Below are 20,561 nucleotides of genomic sequence, written 5' to 3'. Positions count from 1 at the left end.
CCTGTCGAAACAAAACCAATGAGCTCACATGAACTAAATGATCAAAAGCCCAATGACCTTGACTGTTTCCCAGAGTACAAAACAAAAATCACCCGTACGCTAAACAGACTCAAACGCACGTGCAACTACAAAAAATATGTAAATGGAAAACAAGTGAAGCCACAAATAGAAGTGCTTTTCAAAGGAAGCAATATCAAGGATGGAGGCGGCGGGCAGAAAAAACAACATCTGTGACGAGAACAAAGCGTCAGACAAGCGGCAGGTGTTGGAAGGGTTCATGAGAGTGAAAGGGAAATGGGTTTGGACCCGCACCTGGCCACCGCTAACACTATCCCAGCTCTCCTCCATACCGCTTATCTATTGATAATCAATGCATCCTCCATCATCTCGGTGCATCCTAGCTGTGTGGGCGGGTAAGGGTGGGATGGTTCAAGGTGGTTAGTTGGTAAAAGACTCACCGCAGCACTTGTCTTTGAAGCCGTCATTACCGCGTCTGACACTCTGCCCGGGCTCACCTGATAAGCCTACAAACACACACACAAACCCACGTGAGTGCACACACACACACACACACACACACACACACACACACACACACACAAACTCGCGTGAGTGCACACACAGACGAGCCCTGTCTGTTTCTACTACACAACAATGGCAGGACGCCACTGGGCCACCGTAAATACACTTAATAAGCCAGCTAAAATTCTTAAAATAGTTTACTTGTGCCGAGGAACTGACATTCCCACTTGTTTTTTGTCAGCTAGCAGAATTAGCCAGATTTGTTCTGGCTTGGCACTTGGTGGAGGTGGTTTATGTGTGCTACACCCTGGACAATGGGCATATGCCCCCTCATCTAGTTTGCATAATTGGCCACGACACATACGCATGGATGCAATTGTAATGGAGTCTGTAGGAGAGAAGAAGAACTTTGTAAGAGGAACAAAAACCATGAAAAGTATTATTTTAATGAGAGTATCAAGCGGAGTTTGAAAACTTGCGAGAAGTTGTGACACAAGTTGGAAACACTGATCTCTTCTGATACGTCTTCTTATTCTCAGGCAGACCAGTAGCACCAATTTGTTTCAACCATATTTGTCATGGGGTAACACAAATAATCGGATGTATTAAAAACAATGGTGTTTGTGTGTATGTGTGCCTGCAAGATTGAAAAAAACAAAACAGATGGTCTTGGAGTAGAACTCATTTGGCGCCACTTGTTGGTTTCCAAATATAAGACGTGTGTTTTGTTTCTTTTTCTACTAAGAACAATATTAGGGATGGGAATATAACAACTCGCGAGTGTTCGATTCCCATCCTCACAATACAGGTGAATGTCCATCCATCCATTTTCTACCGCTTGTCCCTTGGTTGCGGGGGGTGCTGGAGCCTATCTCAGCTGCATTCGGGCAGTAGGCGGGGTACACCCTGGACAAGTCGCCACCTCATCGCAGACAGGTGAATGTCAAAATATTTTAATATCGCACAAAAGTTAATTCATGTCAGCAATTCAACTTCCAAAGTGAAACTAATATGTGATATAAAATCATTACATGCAAAGTGAGATATGTCAATACTTTGTGGGTTACGGTTTATGAAACCCTCAAATTTTCTCAGATTTTCTATTTAAGGTGTTCATAAACCATAATCATCCAAATTATAACAAAAGAAAGCTTAAATTATTTGGAGTTGCATGTTATGAGCCTTTGTCATATATTAGTTTCAATGTTGGAATTAACAAATCTTTGCATAATATTCAAATTTGTTGAGTGTCACCTATATTGAATGTGTTTGAAAATTGATTGAAAAGCACCATTAAATATGCTATTTAATATTTGAGTCAACACGGTAACTCTACTGTTAGTGTGACTATACAAGTAATCAGGGTTTTTCCTGTGTTCAAAATTTTGTGTCGGCCGCCTCCAGCTAATTTTGTGCCGCCCCCAGCCAGAGCGATTGATATCGCTCAATACAGCGTAAAGCTCCAGCTGTGTTGATTGAGCGATTGATGTCCCTCTGCGGCAGCTATGTATTTTAACTGCAGTTGCAGCGTTGGGCCACTATAGAGGCGCTATATCGACAACAGTGCACCGGAAAGGCCTGAAGCAATTACCGAACAAGAAACAGATCGAATCGTGTTATTTCCCGCTACTTGGTGCATAACGTTGACCGCCGTAACAAGTGGATTTCTGCCATACGGAGCATGATACGGAGGGATCACTGGACTCCTACAGAACACTCCAGACTGTGCTGCGAACATTTTGTCTCTGGTAAGTGAACACAGCTAGTAGTGTTACCTTCGTTTCCAACCTTTTATGACTAATTATAATAGATCGATTGATTGAAGAATTTTTAGAAGTTTGCATAGGATCAGGGAGAGTTTCATGACGGTACAGATTGACTGGTACAAGGTCACTAAAAGGAGTTACCCCAAGAAAGCATTACAAGCGTGTCGTGTTTATTTAAAAACAAGTTTCCTCTGTTTCAGAGTAACATTTATGTTTTTTAGCGTTTCAGATATGGCAGGCAAAATCAGCCACTACTTAAAAAGCGATCTCGTGAGGAGGAAAGTCAAAAGTCCAGGTGAAACAGAGCATGATAAATTAACGTAACAGCAAGTTAAAATGTAATAATTCATGGTGGTGACGTAGAAATTGTTGTCCACAGAGCGCTTGAATGCTGCTTCAAAATCATCTGTGTCTCAAGCAAAAGTGGCCCCACCACAAAAGCTATGAGCCCATCATTCTCTTATGCAAGCGCTTAGGCCACAGGTGTCAAACTCAAGGCCCGGGGGCCAGATCTGGCCCACGACATCATTTTATCTGGCCCGCAAACACCTGGAAATGATATGTGTCAATAAAGTACTGAATATTTTTTCATTTTGACATATACAAATATATGTACTGCTTGAAATTGCATGCCTTTTAAACTTTAAAAGTATCCATTATTGCAACAAATATTACAGTATATTATCATACTTTCCAAACATAAATACTTAAATATCTACATGACTTATGATTGTATAGCAAACTACCAATCAAATTAATAGAAATGACAATAAATGTAATGGTGTTATTTACAGCATGTTACTGTAAATTGAGAAAAACAAACAATTTTGCGTTAAAATTCTGGCGCATGGTCAGGATTGTACCACCTCTGCCTCAATTTGAGCCAGGAATAACCCTGGTATTCATGCATAGTAAACTCATTCATCATGATTATGGTTCTTTTTCGGTTTCACAAACCTGTACAAAATAGGATTTAGTATTATTTGCACAATTCTACAACACAAGCAAAGATGAAAACATTTCATAAGTAGCGGTTGTAGTCTGGTGCCCTCAAAAATTAGCACCAACAGGGTGGGCGGAACAGAGAAAAACAGAGTTTAAAGAAAAGGGGACACAAAATGACAACCTTTAATGGAATATAAAAAATGTAGTCATTTGTATGCTAAAGTCCAAGTTGTAAAATAATCCCAAGGCCCTGCATCTCCCTGAGAGATGGTAGGTGTCCACTTCTCAGGGCAGCCATGTGTGCTACTGTTCATTTGATATCTTTTAATGCTGCAGGCTAGGACTGTTTGTCAAACTCAAGTCTACAGAATACTGTGTATTGTGGTGACGTATCTGTTATGAAACTCAAGCGATCCAAAAGAAGAACAATTGGAAACAATGGGAGAGGGGAGTGAGGAATTGCATTTCAGTTGCTTGAGACACATGATTGTGCTTTCAGAATGTCGGTATTAGCGTGAGGTGATGTCATCTACAGCCTCATCCAGCATTGGGCATGAAGGCGATGGGACTCCAGAATGGAAATGGACCTGTGCTGAGGCACCACAGACTGGTCGGAGCTTTCATTCAGAGCTCTATAAGCGCCCAACCATCCATTTTATTATAGTCTGTCTTTCACAGCAACACCACCTCTCACTCGAACATTCACTCCCTCTGGGTTACGCCATTTCAGCTTTTTTTCTGTCACAACTGCAGCACGTGTAGGTTAGATCACCGCCTCCCCAAAACCTCCATATTACATCATGATGTTGAAAAGGGCAGTGGTGTCATGATTTCTTCACATGAGTCGTCATCTCTTTGAATTACAGAACAGATCCCTAATATATGGATTCATAAGCTCATCAGCCTTCCAGCCGTGGATACACAATCAGACAAGAGCCGCATCATGTTATAATCTTCAATTTGGATTGGAGAGTGTAATTACCCACCCATGTAGGGACTAGGGTGGTACGGTATACCGGTACAAGTATAGTATCGCGGTAGTAATGAATCAAAAATGGTACTATACTCTGTCTGAAAAGTACCGGTTCGCCATATTTTTTTTTACAGTCATGACGGCGGGTCATCATGTCATGACATTGCTGGTTTTATAAGCAGAGGAGCATGTTCGGCAGCACACACACACAGAGTACTTACAAGCAGACACAGTGTGTATACAGAAAAGGGAGAATTGATGCATTTTGGCTTAAAAACTAACGATAAAGGTGAAGTTATAACACTGAAACACCATCAGAAGAGGTGCTTTAAGACATGGCTAGCTAGCTAGCAGCTAATGTCCATCCACAATCGTCAGTGTTTTAGCTTCTTCTAAATCACTAATCCTCGCCTCCATGGCAACAAATAAAGCACTTTTTTTTTTACAAGTATCATCCCTGCAGGACGAGGAATAGCTAAACGTGCTTCACCACACATGGTAGGAGGATAAAATAGCTCACTGGCGTCACAATGTAAACAAATGCCATGGGTAGATCTACACCTAACATCCACTGTAATGATACAGGGGCGTATCTAGTCGATACTACTATGATTACATCAATATTTTTTTTCGTCACAAAATAATTTTTCTTTTAAATTCATGTGTACACATGCGAAAACAGTCCGAGAGAAGCAACACACAACTTGCAGTCATGTTAAGTCAAGTTAAAAGTTAAAGTACCAATGATTGTCACACACACACTAGATGTGGTGAAATGTGTCCTCTGCATTTGACCCATCCCTTTGTTCATCCCCTGGGAGGTTAGGGGAGCAGTGGGCAGCAGCGGTGGCTGCGCCCGGGAATAATTTTTGGTGGTTTAACCCCCAATTCCAACCCTTGATGCTGAGTGCCAAGCAGGGAGGTAATGGGTCCCATTTTTATAGTCTTTGGTATGACTCGGCCGGGGTATGAAGTTGTTATGATAGAATATACGTACATTCAATGATAGCTATTGCTAACTATCCAAATCGCTATCATTATCCAACAACACCCAAAGATAATGCACATAATAATAATAATAATAATAATAATAATAATAATAATACCTGATATTTATATAGCGCTTTTCTAAGTACCCAAAGTCGCTTTACATGTTAAAAACCCATCATTCATTTACACCTGGTGGTAAGCTACTTTCATAGCCACAGCTGCCCTGGGGTAGACTGACATGCAAGTGTTACGTACTCAAGACATCTGTGTAAATGTTGCAAACAACCCCTTTAACTCGTATGTGTAGGGAATTATTCCCTGCAGAGTTTGTAAAAATGTTTAAAAAATTATTTTGAGGAAATAAAAATCAATTATATACGGTTATACCTTTGATATCGACACCACCAATTTATGGATCGATCCGCCCTCCTTTTACGTGTCGTGTACTGACTGTGACAATGCTGACACACCAACAGGTGAAGTTATATTATCTTCTCTCGAGACTCTTATTAATCTACTTGTTAATTTCCTGTTAATATCTGCTTACTTTCTGCTGCATCATGGTTCTATCTACACTTCTTAAAGTAAGCACTTATTTCTAAGTGCTGTTTAAAACTAGCTTAGCTATTAGCATGCCTGTTTGAAACATGGTTAGCATCATCCTCCAGTGATAGTGCTACAAGATAATGATAAGAAATGCGACTAAAAATAACAGTGTCCGCCACAGAGGATCGACGTTTGTGATTAAAAGGCATCAATCGGCAATGGCGATCATGTATTTTTTTTCACGAAAATTGGCAGATACTGATCGATGGCACAGCGTAACAAAGCTTTCACAAACAGTTACAAACACTTGCCATGCTCTTGAAATACTTTGTACAATCTAAGACCTACGTGATCCATTTCATCTTTGCAGTAAACTGTGACAAATTGGCCACTTGGTACTTTCATACTTTAAAACAGTCCCGGGCAATTATTTTGACTCGGGGGACAAATTTAGAGAAAAAAATGTGTCTGGGGCCTGGTATATCTATTTTTAGGAACACTAATACAAAACCTCACAATAATGTCTGATTGAATGCTAAAAACGTTATGACAGACTGCCACGGAATGAAATTAAAAATGTTCTACTGAATGAGACACCTAGAATGTACATGAAAATAAAGAATGAGGGATTTACAAACGTACAATATTAACTATTAACAATAAAACACTGAATATTGACAACATATGAACGTCACACCCCCTCTTGATCAACATATTTTACAATTAAGCGAAACCAACACAAATGCAACAAACAGCGAAATATTAACGTGAAGGGTAAAAAAACCCCAACTACAATCTGATATATCTGATATACCACTAAACTTTAGAACTTTGTTGCAAAAATCTCCTTCCGCGTCTGTCCCTGACACCCGCATTTCAGGCTGGCCGCTCTGGAAACAATCTGTGGAAACGCTCCCCACCGACACTGCTTGGTGCCTCGTCTGAGCTGCTGTCACTTAGATTATCATAGCAACTAGTATATCATGCAAAAGCGCAGATTCAAACCATTGAAATACTTTGTATAGTTCAAGACTTACGGTCATTTGAAAACATCACTGCACATAATAATGGCAGCTACAGTTTCCATCTTAAAGAACTAAAAACAATATTTGGGAATGTTCGGCGGGCCAGATTGAAAAGCTTAACGGGCTGCATGTGGCCCCGGGGCCTTAATTTGCCCAGGTCTGGAGTAAACCTACTACAGACGTTTGCATATGAGGTGAACGGTGCTGTACGTACTACACTTACGTCCAGGCTGAAAACACTTTTAATTGTGCATATGACAACTGTAAGTATTTTATCTACACTCTCTAATTTACATTTGAATTATCATTGTTTTTATGATGATTGTATTTTATGATTTTAGCTTGAAATATGAACTTTTTTATGATTATTTTATTTTTGCCTTCTTGTAATTTTTTAAAGCACTTTGAATTGCCTTGTGTACAAATTGTGCTCTACGAAGAAACTTGCCTCACATCCGCAAACTCAGCATATAGTGGCCACGTTTGGTTTCCCTTCAGTTTTTCTCGAAACTACCGTATTTTCCGGACCATAGGACGCACTGGATTATAAGGCCCAGGTCTGCTTTAAAAGATGTTCCCTCGAAAGGTGACAGTTAAGTTCAAGCACAAAACATTAACTAATAATACATTATTTTTTCAATCCTGCACTGCCTTAGTTACCCCATGAAATTAACTAGTCCCGTAGCAGAATCCTTGGGTATCAGAAAGCCCGAGGGGGAAGTATTCGACATCAAAGTATTCCCCACCTTCTAATTAATTTGGGATCCTCCCAATGCAGAAGACATTCAGCGCGACAGAGACACAGAAATAACTAAAGGCAAGTCAGAGAGTAAAACTCACGAAGGACAAGAAGAATAGAAGTCAGCTCGCTTTACAGTTGTTAACAAGTGGAGTAGTGTCACGTCAGTAACATGAGCCTTCTGGGAAAGAGTGTTTATGTCGGAGGAGAATATTCCATGGGGGTCTTTAAAGCAAAGATGATTCTCTCATTGAGGAGCTGATGCCTTTGTTGTGTTGTGTGGAATCTTGACACTTCTGGACATGACCTTCAAAAACTGTCATTTTGACCTACTGATGACACTCCCGTGACCTTTCAGTGCTAAGTGGTTGTAGAACTACATATGTTAATGACGTCTCAGAGAGAAACAAGTAGCAGGGGTTGTGAGATGAAAAAAGAAAAGTCAACAGCACCATCAACCTCTGTAACCCTCGTCTTCTCTGTTGGCTTTTTATGGGAAAATGCCACTTGCAGATTACATTTATTTATGTTTTAGTCACATGGGGGTTAAGAATGAGCCATTTTCTCTGTTGGCTTAAAGGGCACATTCAAAATAATCACATCTGGGTATGTTTACACAATAGTGGACCTACAAAAACAACTGGGAATGCTGTAATACATAGCAAACAACATTTCTTATGTCAAAATGATTTGGTAGTTTCCGAAATTCCAAATTATTAGACATATGCCCAATAATGACTTGTGGGCATGAGTTGCAAAGTTGTCTATGTCCCCTGTAAAGACATTTTAGTTGATGGCAGCCATGTTTCTTTACTAATCTTCTAGGGCCACATGACTATGGAAAAAACAATGATCACAATTATTTTGATTTATATTGCAATCACGATTAATTACACGATTATTCATTAATTTGAAAACATTGGTATTTTATTGTACCACCAAAATTCAACTTTAAATATAGTTTAAAAAAAACTGGATATGAATTAGTAACGAATAAACTACAACAAGTAAAATAATAATACTAATAATAGGGACGGCGTGGCGAAGTTGATAGAGTGGCTGTGCCAGCAATCGGAGTGTTGCTGGTTACTGGGGTTCAATTCCCACCTTCTACCTTCCTAGTCACGTCCGTTGTGTCCTTGGGCAAGACACTTCACCCTTTGCCTCTGATGGCTGCTGGTTAGCGCCTTGCATGGCAGCTCCCGCCATCAGTGTGTGAATGTGTGTGTGAATGGGTAAATGTGGAAATACTGTCAAAGCGCTTTGAGTACCTTGAAGGTAGAAAAGCGCTATACAAGTATAACCCATTTATCATTTAATAGCAATAACAATAGCAATATGAAAACAATAAAATTCAGCTTTTCCGTTTTTATTGTTTTTAAATCCGTTTTTTTTGTGTGATAAAGATGGATTTTTTAGATGGACTTAAAGCAGTGGTCCCCAACCACCGGGCCACGGCCCGGTACCGGTCCGTGGACCGATTGGTACCGCGGCCGCACAAGAAATAAAAAAAATAAAAAAATTTAAAAACATTAAAAAAAATTATTAAATCAACATAACAAACATGATGTATACATTATATATCAATATAAATCAATACAGTCTGCAGGGATACAGTCCGTAAGCACATATGATTGTATTTCTTTATGACAAAAATATACATATATATATATATATATAATTTATTTTTTTACTACAACCCCACCCGATAAACCTATGGATAACGGAGACATATATAATAGTCTCCTTTTCAGGTGAGAGAGGACGCTTAAGGCAGTGCCTTTAAGGCACGCCCCCAATATTGTTGTCCAGGTGGAAATCGGGAGACATTCGGGAGAATGGTTGCCCCGAGAGATTTTCGGGAGGGGCACTGAAATTCGGCAGGGTTGGCAAGTATGCATATTTCTCTTTTGTAAAGTAAATCTGTACAGCAAATATGGGAATCTGCATCAACAATATGATTCGCCTGAGTGGCTGTACAGGACAGATTTGGAAAAAAAACTAAATAAAATAAAATCGGATTTTGATTTTTTCTCAATTGATTAAGAATGGTTACAAATAAGAATCGCTATTAATCTTAAAATGTCTTCTTTTTTTTTTACACCCCTGCTAATAAATTACTGTAGTACAGGTCTACCGATGCTGTGATTGGCGAATGTATGCCAAACCTGACTTGGGCTGGAATGGAATTTAGTGAGCAGTTTATAACAAATTGCACCATTCGGCCATTATGACTTCATCATATTTTTTCATCCTGTAACTACTCATTGCTATCAGATCCAATATATTTGCTCTCGCCTGTGTAAAACCTTCATCTGCCCGATGATTTGTGAACTACTTCCACCCCACGGACAGAGTAATACATATCAAGAAGGCCTTACGGATTTTTGAAATAGTTTCATCATCTGAGCGGGATGCTGTGTTATCTTTGTCCATTCTTATCCTCGGCAGATGATATCACCAGGTTGCTGCTTGTAGCTCCCGGCTTGATGTAACACATTTATGTCTGCCAGACTCAAACTACTATGACTCCTGACTCAAGGCGTTGCCATCAAGATGGAGGCTTTTTGCACAGATAGCGCCACCATGCTTCGAACAACAATACGGGATGTATAGTCAGTATGTTTCCATGACGCAAAGTTCTTCTAATGTCATAAAGTCTGGAGAAACAGACAATACATGATAAAGGACACAATGACGACAAAGTATGATAAGGTTGTTAACAATAAGGTTCCCATAAATCTAAGTCTCCAATCTGGTGTATGCAGGCCAAATACGACGTAAGTAAATATTCTGCAAACACAACAGCTCATGAATTAACATGGGAGTCTCATTTACTGCTGCCCAAACACTTCTGCCCCGACAATGGCCGCGCTGAATACAATGTGGGGATTCGCTGTGCAGGTGCAATCTGGCAAAGCTGAGCCAAATACACATAGTGGTGTAATGGCAACACTCCAGCAATCGCACATTAACGACGCAACACAATTATGAACACATGCAGCACTTGCAAAAAAGCATTTGCACATATGTGTTATTGTTCTAGAGGCATCAGTGACCCACAGTGTCAACCAAGTCAAAAACCATTTTATGGAAGTATTATTTAGCAAAATTATTTGCAAATGTGTATCTCAATCTGTGGGCGTGTGACCCAATTTGCGCGCGTGCATACTAATGTGTGTGTCTGTGTATCAATCTGAGTGTATGTAATCAGACCCGCATACGTGTGTTTTAAGTTGTCTGTCTAATCAGAAAGAACCCTCGATAGGCTGTCTATTTTAACGTGGCTTTTGCGAAACTTCTGCCGTGTACGATTTGAGCGAGAGCATCCAGATATGTGAGCGTGTCATACAACTCGTGTGCGCACATTCGAAAGTGCACACATTACGGACAGACAGACAGCTCAAAACACATGTACGCGGATCTAAAACACATGTACGTGGATCCAAAACACACGTACGCTGATCTAAAACACACGTACGTGGATCTAAAACACACGTACATGGATCTAAAACACACATACCCAGATCTAAAAGACACACAGCTTAGCTACTATTTTAAAGAGTAGCTTTTCCTGTAGCTTAGCTACTTTTAGACCTATGTAGCTAGGTAGCTTACATCAAAGCTACAAAGAGAGAGAATCCACACATACGAAGAACAGCCATGATGATTGGTTGGTGTTAGTATGATGAGTCACAATTGGCTAAGGTTAGGGCGAAACATTACGGACTGGCCAATCAGAGGCAAGATAAGGCGGGTCATCGAAACTAGTAAACAAAATCTCTAGTAAGCAAAATCGGAGACAAGCTGACGACTCAAAAAAGCAATGTACTTGAAAATGGCGGAGGAATTCTCTCCCGTGGATTATATTTTTCCTTTAGTGATGAAGACGACATCCAGGAAACCTACAATGATGCCTGTCCTTGGCCATATTTAGACAAACGTATGCTTTTAGAGAAAACAATGCCCAACACAAATTTAGGAACATACATTAAAGTGAGTTGAGTTCATAAAAAGTGTTATTGAATATAACCATTACCAACTGTTCCCAAACAACACACGTCATTGTTTTTTTGTCAAGATATAGATGAATGCTGTTTTTTTACTGTAGGTAGAGAACATGCATAACATTATAGGAGTGGGCCAAAGAAAAGGCAAACTAAACAGTGGGGTGCGGGGACCCCTAGAGGTAGTTGTACGGTGTCCCCAGCTAAATGACAGATACTTAATAGTAACATTTGTACAGTCTCAGTTACATGAACATTGATATTATACATGTGGGCCCATAGATAGAAATGCCGTTAAATGTAGCTTTAATGTAGCTAGCTACTTTTGCCGTGTAGCCTAGTAGTGTAGCTTGCTACAATTCTCAGGGGATAACTTCCCCTGTAGCTTAGCTACATTTAATGGAGAGTAACTTGTAGCTTAGCTTACTACACTTTCCATGGAGCTTGCCCATCACTGCAAACATGGTGCATTGTCTAATTAATTTCGAAACTCTTTATGCAGTGGAGTGAAGACCAGTGTGAAGGTGACAGCTGCCTTGTAAAATCTGCCTAATAGGCTTGGATACGGCCTTCAGACTCCAAATGATGCATTACAAATTCTAGGCAAGAGCCTCCTTTGATTTGATTTACTGTAGGCCTTCGTTAGATCCAGCTTTTCATCCAAAATATTAAAAGGCCAGGAAAGATGCCATGGATTTGAACTCTTCTGGGATGCTCCATTCCAGGGGTCTTCAACATGGGGTCCATGACTCCGAGGGGGTCCGTACAGGTACTGCAGGGGGATTGTGTCATTTTTAGTCGATTATACTTTTTTTAATTATTTATTTTTAAATACTTTCGCTGCAAATTTTTCCACAAATTTAAAAGTCTTTAAATACAAATTAACATTGATCAAATACATTGTAGTGCAGTTTAGAAATGACAGTAGCATGGCCAGCCAACTCACTGTCAAAACATGAGTAATTACATTATTTTATTCACATTAGCATTTAAGATAAACAGCCATTAGTGCTCCAATTGCCAGCTGCCAACTCCAAACTGCAGCCACTGAGGACGCTGCTCCGTTGTCCATCTTACCACGGGCGAGGGCGTATGTGTGTATCTGTATAGTAGAATATAGGGAAATAGTATGTATAGTAAGTACTATTGGAGCATAATTATTTGCAAACGTGTAATCTAATTATGTGCGCGTGTAATTTAATTGCCGTGCATGTGCACTCATTTGTTTCTCTCTATATCAATCCGAGTGTGTGTATTCAGACCCGCGTATGTGTTTTAGACCCGTGTACGTGTGTTTTATATCCGTATACATGTGTTTTAGGCCCGCATACGTGTGTTTTAGTCCCGCGTACGTGTGTTTTAGATCCACGTATGTGAGTTTCGATCTGCATATGTGTGTTTTAGACCCACGTAAGTGTGTTTTAGATCTGTGTACGTGTGTTTAAGGCCCTGTCTACATTAAGCCGGATAACTCCTTAAACAAATAACAATTTAGCCTAAGCACCGTGTCAGCCACACTAACCCATCGTGTAAGGTCCCCCTCCTTGGATAATTTTTTACACGGGTAAATGCGCCGTGTATTTCTTGAATCTCCGGCTCTTAGCTTTGTATGAACTCATTGATCGTTTACAAACTGAGTTCGGAAAAAAAGTGAAATGAGAAAGACCGCTCCCCACATAGGAAGTGACGTCAGAAAGAACACACCACAGCCAGCTTCATAACAATCGGCGCTAACCACTGGAAAGATAGAGGTGAGTCATCCAGACATGCCCGTGTTTATGGATCCCGTAGAGAAGGAAACGCACGATTGCAGCTATTTTCGGATACAACACATCTCAGAGAATTTTTGAATGTACGGGTCATCTGTGATTCTACTTACCGAAAAACTTTGTCAATTTGTCAAAGGGGAGACAACGAGAATGCGGGCTTCCGTGGATGTGATAAAAAAAGGTAGCGCGTTCTTTGTATTACCTGGCCGACGAGTGAAGACTACGGAAAACAGCGATTGCATTTCGACTGGCAAAGCAGACTGTATCAGTTATTGTCCGCGATGTATGTCCCTTACTCAACGTCTGGGTCCAGAATATATAAAGTCACCAAAAACGAATGGACACTGAAGGTGAAGGCAAAAGAGTGAGGAGTGTCCTGACCAGATATCTATATCCCTAGATTAATTGTGCGCAACATGTGCAATTGATTAAATGTTCTTTTTCACATTGTTACCTTACGCAAGTCTATTAAAGATTGGATTAATTTATGACGGCTCAGGTGTGATTCACTACAATAGGGCCCTACAGCGCACTGGATTCCAGTTAATTGAAATACCACAACACTGGAAATTGTTCAGATAAGTTCAATTTAATTTAAGAACTTGCACACAAAACAACACTGGAGGTCACTATGACAAGCGCATTTTCTGTGCAAGCGTACTAGGTCGCGTTGCGCCTGCGGACGGAGGGGGGGCGATGGTCTTAAACGACCATTGTATGTGTGTGGACAAGGATAAGGTTAGGTGGGATTTACTCTGGATAACACAGTGTAGAATCAGAATCAGAATCAGAATCAGAATAGTTTTTATTGCCATTGTTTGAGAACGGGTTCACAAACTAGGAATTTTTCTTGGTGCAATCGTGCAACATAGAAGGGGCCTTAGATCCGTGTACGTGTGTTTTAGATCCGCATACGTGTGTTTTAGGTCCATGTACGTGTGTTTTAGATCCATGTACGTGTGTTTTAGATCCGCATACGTGTGTTTTAGGACCATGTACGTGTGTTTTAGATCCATGTACCTGTGTTTTAGATCCGAGTTTTAGATGTATGTGTGTTTTAGATCTGCGTACGTGTGTTTTAGATCCGTGTACGTGTATTTCAGATCAGTGTTTTAGATCCGCATACGTGTGTTTTAGGTCCATGTACGTGTGTTTTAGATCCATGTACGTGTGTTTTAGATCCCAGTTTTAGATCTGTGTACGTGTGTTTTAGATTCGTGTACATGTATTTTAGATCCGTGTATGTGTATTTCAGATCCATGTTTTAGATCTGCATATGTGTGGTTTAGATCCGCATACGTGTTTTAGATCCGCATATGTGTGTTTTAGATCCGCCTTTGTGTGTTTTAGATCTGTGTTTGTGTGTTTTAGATCCGTGTACGTGTGTTTTAGATCTGCATACGTGTGTTTTAGATCTGCATACGTGCGTTTTAGAGCCGCGTACGTGTTTTAGATGTGTGTACGTTTGATTGATTGATTGATACTTTTATTAGTAGGTTGCACAGTGAAGTACATATTCCGTACAATTGACCACTAAATGGTAACACCAGAATAAGTTTTTCAACTTGTTTAAGTCGGGGTCCACTTAAATTGATTCATGATACAGATATATACTATCATATATACTATCATCATAATACAGTCATCACACAAGATAATCACATTGAATTATTTACATTATTTACAATCAGGGGTGTGGAGGGGGGGGGGGGGGGGGTGGTAGGATATGGACAGCAAGTAGTGGACATAGAGAGAGAGAGAGAGAGAGAGAGAGAGAGAGAGAGAGAGAGAGAGAGAGAGAGAGAGAGAGATCAGAAGGCATAAGAAAAAGTATCTGCATTTGATTGTTTACATTTGATTATTAGCAATCCGGGGAGGGTGTTAGTTTAGGGTTGTAGCTGCCTGGAGGTGAACTTTTATTGCGACTTTGAAGGACGATAGAGATGCCCTTTCTTTTATACCTGTTGGGAGCGCATTCCACATTGATGTGGCATAGAAAGAGAATGAGTTAAGACCTTTGTTAGTTCAGAATCTGGGATTAACGTGGTTAGTGGAGCTCCCCCTGGTGTTGTGGTTATGGCGGTCATTTACGTTAAGGAAGTAGTTTGACATGTACTTCGGTATCAGGGAGGTGTAGTGGATTTTATAGACTAGGCTCAGTGCAAGTTGTTTAACTCTGTCCTCCACCTTGAGCCAGCCCACTTTAGAGAAGTGGGTAGGAGTGAGGTGGGATCTGGGGTGGCGGTCTAGAAGTAATCTGACTAGCTTGTTCTGAGATGTTTGGAGTTTAGATTTGAGGGTTTTGGACCCAGGAGGTGCATGCGTAATCGAAAAAGGGTTGAACGAGAGTTCCCGCCAGAATCCTCATGGTGCTTTTGTTGACCAGAGAGGAGATTCTGTAGAGAAATCTCGTTCGTTGGTTAACCTTTCTGATTACCTTGGTTGCCATTTTATCACAGGAAAGGTTAGCCTCTAGAATGGAACCTAGGTAGGTGACCTCATCTTTCCTGGTGATAACAATGGCACCCACTTTTATAGTGAAGTCATTGACTTTCTTAAGGTTGATGTGGGACCCAAACAGGATGGATTCCGTTTTACCCAAGTGTATGGATAGCTTGTTGTCAGCGAGCCAGGTGCAAGTTCTACAGAGCTCAGCACTGAGGATTTTCTCCACCTGTGACTTGTCCTTGTCGGATACCAGCAGGGCAGAGTCATCCGCAAACAAAAACAATTCACAGTCGCATGCAGATGACATGTCGTTTATGTATATTAGGAACAGTAAAGGTCCCAATATACTGCCTTGGGGGACTCCACAGCTCACCGAGAGGGGGGGGTGACACGGTGTCGTTCACCTCTACCACCTGCTCCCTCCCCTCCAAGTAAGATTGCATCCAGCTCTATGAGGTTTTGTTAAATCAGATTGCTCTGAACTTATCCAACAGTATAGCGTGGTTAACGGTGTCAAAGGCCTTCTGAAGGTCCAGCATGACCATGCCGCAGTATTTGCCCGCGTCCACCTCATGTTTGATGTGGTCGGTCAGATAGAGAAGGCATGTGTCAGTGGAGTGGTTAGTTCTGAAGCCGGATTGGAATTTGTACATGAGTTTATTAGTGGCAAGGTAACTATCGACCTGTTCATAAACTATTTTCTCCATTACTTTCGAAATGGAACTGAGAATAGAAACAGGTCGGTAGTTGCCAGGTTCCAATTTGCTTCCTTTTTTAAAGAGGGGAGTTACTCTTGCTATCTTAAAATCTTTTGGTACTTGGCCGTGTGTAATTGATAGGTTTATTATGTGCGTGATGATCGGGGCAATGATGGAGGCAGAGTCCCTGAGGAATCTGGAGGGAATATTATCAAGGCCGGTGGCCTTGTTAGGGTGGAGCGCGCTCAATTTTTTAAACACCTAATCAGTTGTGACCATTTCTAATTTGAAATCATTGTTGGATACTCCTAGCTTTCTGTAGAAGGCTTTAATGTGTTCCACACCAAAGCGACCAGAGTGGTGGGACAGCTTGTTGACAAGAGTTGCGGCTATGCTGGTGAAAAAGATGTTAAGTCTGCTAGCTACCTCCATTTTGTCTGTAATGAGGGAGTCACCCTCCTTGATGCTGATGTTGGTGTGTCTGGTTTTAAGTTTCTGGCTGCAACCAGGAAGCTGGTTGTTGAGAATTTTCCAGAGCTCACATGGCCTATTTGTGTTTTCCTCTATTTTGTCGTTAATGTAATTTTTTTTAAGGATTTAGTCAGGTTGGTTGACTTATTTCTTAATTTATTGCATTGCTTTTTGAGAGTTGAAAGGAGTAATTTGAGGTTGATATTATTGGGTTGTTTATCTACTTCTGTTTTACATTTTTGGTATTCAACGTATTTTCTGTTTTTTATGGCAGCTAATAGGTCCGGATTCATCCATGGTTCCGAGCGGGCTTTGATCCTGACTGTTTTCACGGGAGCCATGTCATTTAGTATCTTTAGGAACGCCGTTTTGAAGCGATCCCAAGCAACATCGACCAGGTTGCTTGCGAGCACAGGGGACCAGTCCCACTCATCTAATTTTAAATTGAAATTGTCATTGGAGTATTTTTTGAGGGATCTGGATTGGGCTGTTATGTGGCCATTGGCTTTGGGTTTAGCTATTTTGCAGGTGCAGAATGTTAGATAGTGGTCGCTAAGGCCACAGATCATGACCCCACTACTTTTTATTTTAGGCCGGTCTGAAGTGAGAATGAGATCTATGGTTGATTGGGTGGAATCACACACTCTTGTAGGTAGCGCTATTAGCTGGGAAAGACCGTGCAGATTACAAAACTTGCTGTAGGATCTGAAGACAGGCGCATCTTTGCGTTGAATATCTGTGTTCAGATCCCCAGTTATAATTATCTCCACGTTGTCTGTTCCTGCCAAGCACGTGTGTTTTAGATGTGTGTACGTGTTTTAGATCCATGTTTCAGATCCGCGTTCGTGTGTTTTAGATCCGCCTTTGTGTGTATTAGATCTGTGTATGTGTGTTTTAGACCCGCGTATGTGTGTTTTAAATCCATGTACATGTGTTTTAGATCCGTGTATGTTTGTTTTAGATCCATGTACGTGTGTTTTAGATCCGTGTACGTGTGTTTTAGATCCATGTACGTGTGTTTTAGATCCGAGTTTTAGGTCCGCGTACGTGTGTTTTAGACCAGCATATATGTGTTTTAGATCCATGTACGTGTGTTTTAGATCCACATATTTGTGTTTTAGATCCATGTATGCGTGTTTTAGATCCGAGTTTTAGATCCGTGTACGTGTGTTTTAGATCCGTGTACGTTTGTTTTAGACCCGCGTATATGTTTTAGATCCTGTATGTGTGTTTTAGATCCGCGTATGTGTGTTTTACATCCGCGTGTGTGTGTTTTAGATCCATGTACGTGTGTTTTAGATCCGCGTATGTGTGTTTTAGATCCATGTACGTGTGTTTTAGATCTGAGTTTTAGATCCGTGTACGTGTGTTTTAGATCCGAGTTTTAGATCTGTGTACGTGTGTTTTAGATCCGCGTTTTAGATCCGTGTACGTGTGTTTTAGATCCGAGTTTTAGATCTGTGTACATGTGTTTTAGACCCGTGTATGTGTCTTAGATCCATGTATGTGTGTTTTAGATCCGAGTTTTAGATCCGTGTACGTGTGTTTTAGATCCGCGTATGTGTGTTTTAGATCCATGTACGTGTGTTTTAGATCTGTACGTGTGTTTTAGATCTGTACGTGTGTTTTAGATCAGCGTACGTGTGTTTTAGATCCATGTTTTAGATCAGCGTACGTGTGTTTTAGATCCGTGTACGTGTATTTCAGATCCGTGTTTTAGATCCGCATACGTGTGTTTTAGGTCCATGTACGTGTGTTTTAGATCCATGTACGTGTGTTTTAGATCCAAGTTTTAGATCCGTGTACGTGTGTTTTAGATCCGCGTACGTGTGTTTTAGATCCGTGTACGTGTATTTCAGATCTGTGTTTTAGATCCGCATATGTGTGTTTTAGATCTGCATACGTGTTTTAGATCCGCATATGTGTGTTTTAGATCCGCCTTTGTGTGTTTTAGATCTGTGTATGTGTGTTTTAGATCCATGTATGTGTGTTTCAGATCCGTGTACGTGTGTTTTAGATCCGCATATGTGTGTTTTAGATTCGTGTACGTGTGTTTTAGATCCGTGTACATGTGTTTTAGATCTGTGTACGTGTGTTTTAGATCCGAGTTTTAGATCCGTGAACGTGTGTTTTATACCCGCATATGTGTGTTTTAGATCCATGCACGTGGTGTTTTAGATGTGTGTACGTGTTTTAGATTCATGTTTCAGATCCGCGTTCGTGTGTTTTAGATCCGCATATGTGTGTTTTAGATTCGTGTACGTGTGTTTTAGATCCGTGTACATGTGTTTTAGATCTGTGTACGTGTGTTTTAGATCCGAGTTTTAGATCCGTGAACGTGTGTTTTATACCCGCATATGTGTGTTTTAGATCCATGCACGTGGTGTTTTAGATGTGTGTACGTGTTTTAGATTCATGTTTCAGATCCGCGTTCGTGTGTTTTAGATCCGCATATGTGTGTTTTAGATTCGTGTACGTGTGTTTTAGATCCGTGTACATGTGTTTTAGATCTGTGTACGTGTGTTTTAGATCCGAGTTTTAGATCCGTGAACGTGTGTTTTATACCCGCATATGTGTGTTTTAGATCCATGCACGTGGTGTTTTAGATGTGTGTACGTGTTTTAGATCCATGTTTCAGATCCGCGTTCGTGTGTTTTAGATCCGCCTTTGTGTGTATTAGATCAGTGTATGTGTGTTTTAGACCCGCGTATGTGTGTTTTAAATCTATGTACATGTGTTTTAGATCCGTGTATGTTTGTTTTAGATCCATGTACGTGTGTTTTAGATCCGTGTACGTGTGTTTTAGATCCATGTACGTGTGTTTTAGATCCGAGTTTTAGGTCCGCGTACGTGTTTTAGACCAGCATATATGTGTTTTAGATCCTGTATGTGTGTTTTAGATCCGCGTATGTGTGTTTTACATCCGCGTGTGTGTGTTTTAGATCCATGTACGTGTGTTTTAGATCCGCGTATGTGTGTTTTAGATCCATGTACGTGTGTTTTAGATCCGAGTTTTAGATCCGTGTACGTGTGTTTTAGATCCGAGTTTTAGATCTGTGTACGTGTGTTTTAGATCCGCGTTTTAGATCCGTGTACGTGTGTTTTAGATCCGAGTTTTAGATCCGTGTACATGTGTTTTAGACCCGTGTATGTGTGTTTTAGATCCATGTACGTGTGTTTTAGATCCGAGTTTTAGATCCGTGTACGTGTGTTTTAGATCCGCGTATGTGTGTTTTAGATCCATGTACGTGTGTTTTAGATCTGTACGTGTGTTTTAGATCAGTGTTTTAGATCAGCGTACGTGTGTTTTAGATCCGTGTTTTAGATCCGCCTTTGTGTGTTTTAGATCTGTGTATGTGTGTTTTAGGTCCATGTACGTGTGTTTTAGATCCATGTACGTGTGTTTTAGATCCAAGTTTTAGATCAGTGTACGTGTGTTTTAGATCCGCGTACGTGTGTTTTAGATCTGTGTACGTGCATTTCAGATCTGTGTTTTAGATCCGCATATGTGTTTTAGATCTGCATACGTGTTTTACATCCGCATATGTGTGTTTTAGATCCGCCTTTGTGTGTTTTAGATCTGTGTATGTGTGTTTTAGATCCATGTATGTGTGTTTCAGATCCGTGTACGTGTGTTTTAGATCCGCATATGTGTGTTTTAG

At 40.6% G+C, this 20,561-nt stretch overlaps 1 protein-coding gene across 2 annotated transcripts in view; it reads right to left on the bottom strand.

Moving 5' to 3' along the window:
- Positions 1 to 20,561, bottom strand: part of mid2 (midline 2) — a 236,414-nt gene that overhangs the window by 98,661 nt on the left and 117,192 nt on the right. Inside the window, exon 3 of one of the 2 annotated variants that reach the window (XM_062044400.1) lies at positions 459 to 524. The exons of the other annotated variant lie outside the window; for it this stretch is intronic. Within the exon in view, the coding sequence (XP_061900384.1) occupies positions 459 to 524 (66 nt within the window). The remainder of the gene's footprint in view (positions 1 to 458; positions 525 to 20,561) is intronic. 2 annotated transcript variants of the gene reach the window in all.

The sequence above is a fragment of the Entelurus aequoreus genome, linkage group LG04, assembly GCF_033978785.1.
Source record: "Entelurus aequoreus isolate RoL-2023_Sb linkage group LG04, RoL_Eaeq_v1.1, whole genome shotgun sequence".
NCBI classification, from domain to species: domain Eukaryota; kingdom Metazoa; phylum Chordata; class Actinopteri; order Syngnathiformes; family Syngnathidae; genus Entelurus; species Entelurus aequoreus.
Note: the sequence above shows the minus strand (reverse complement) of the source record. Positions and strands in the feature narration are given on the sequence as shown.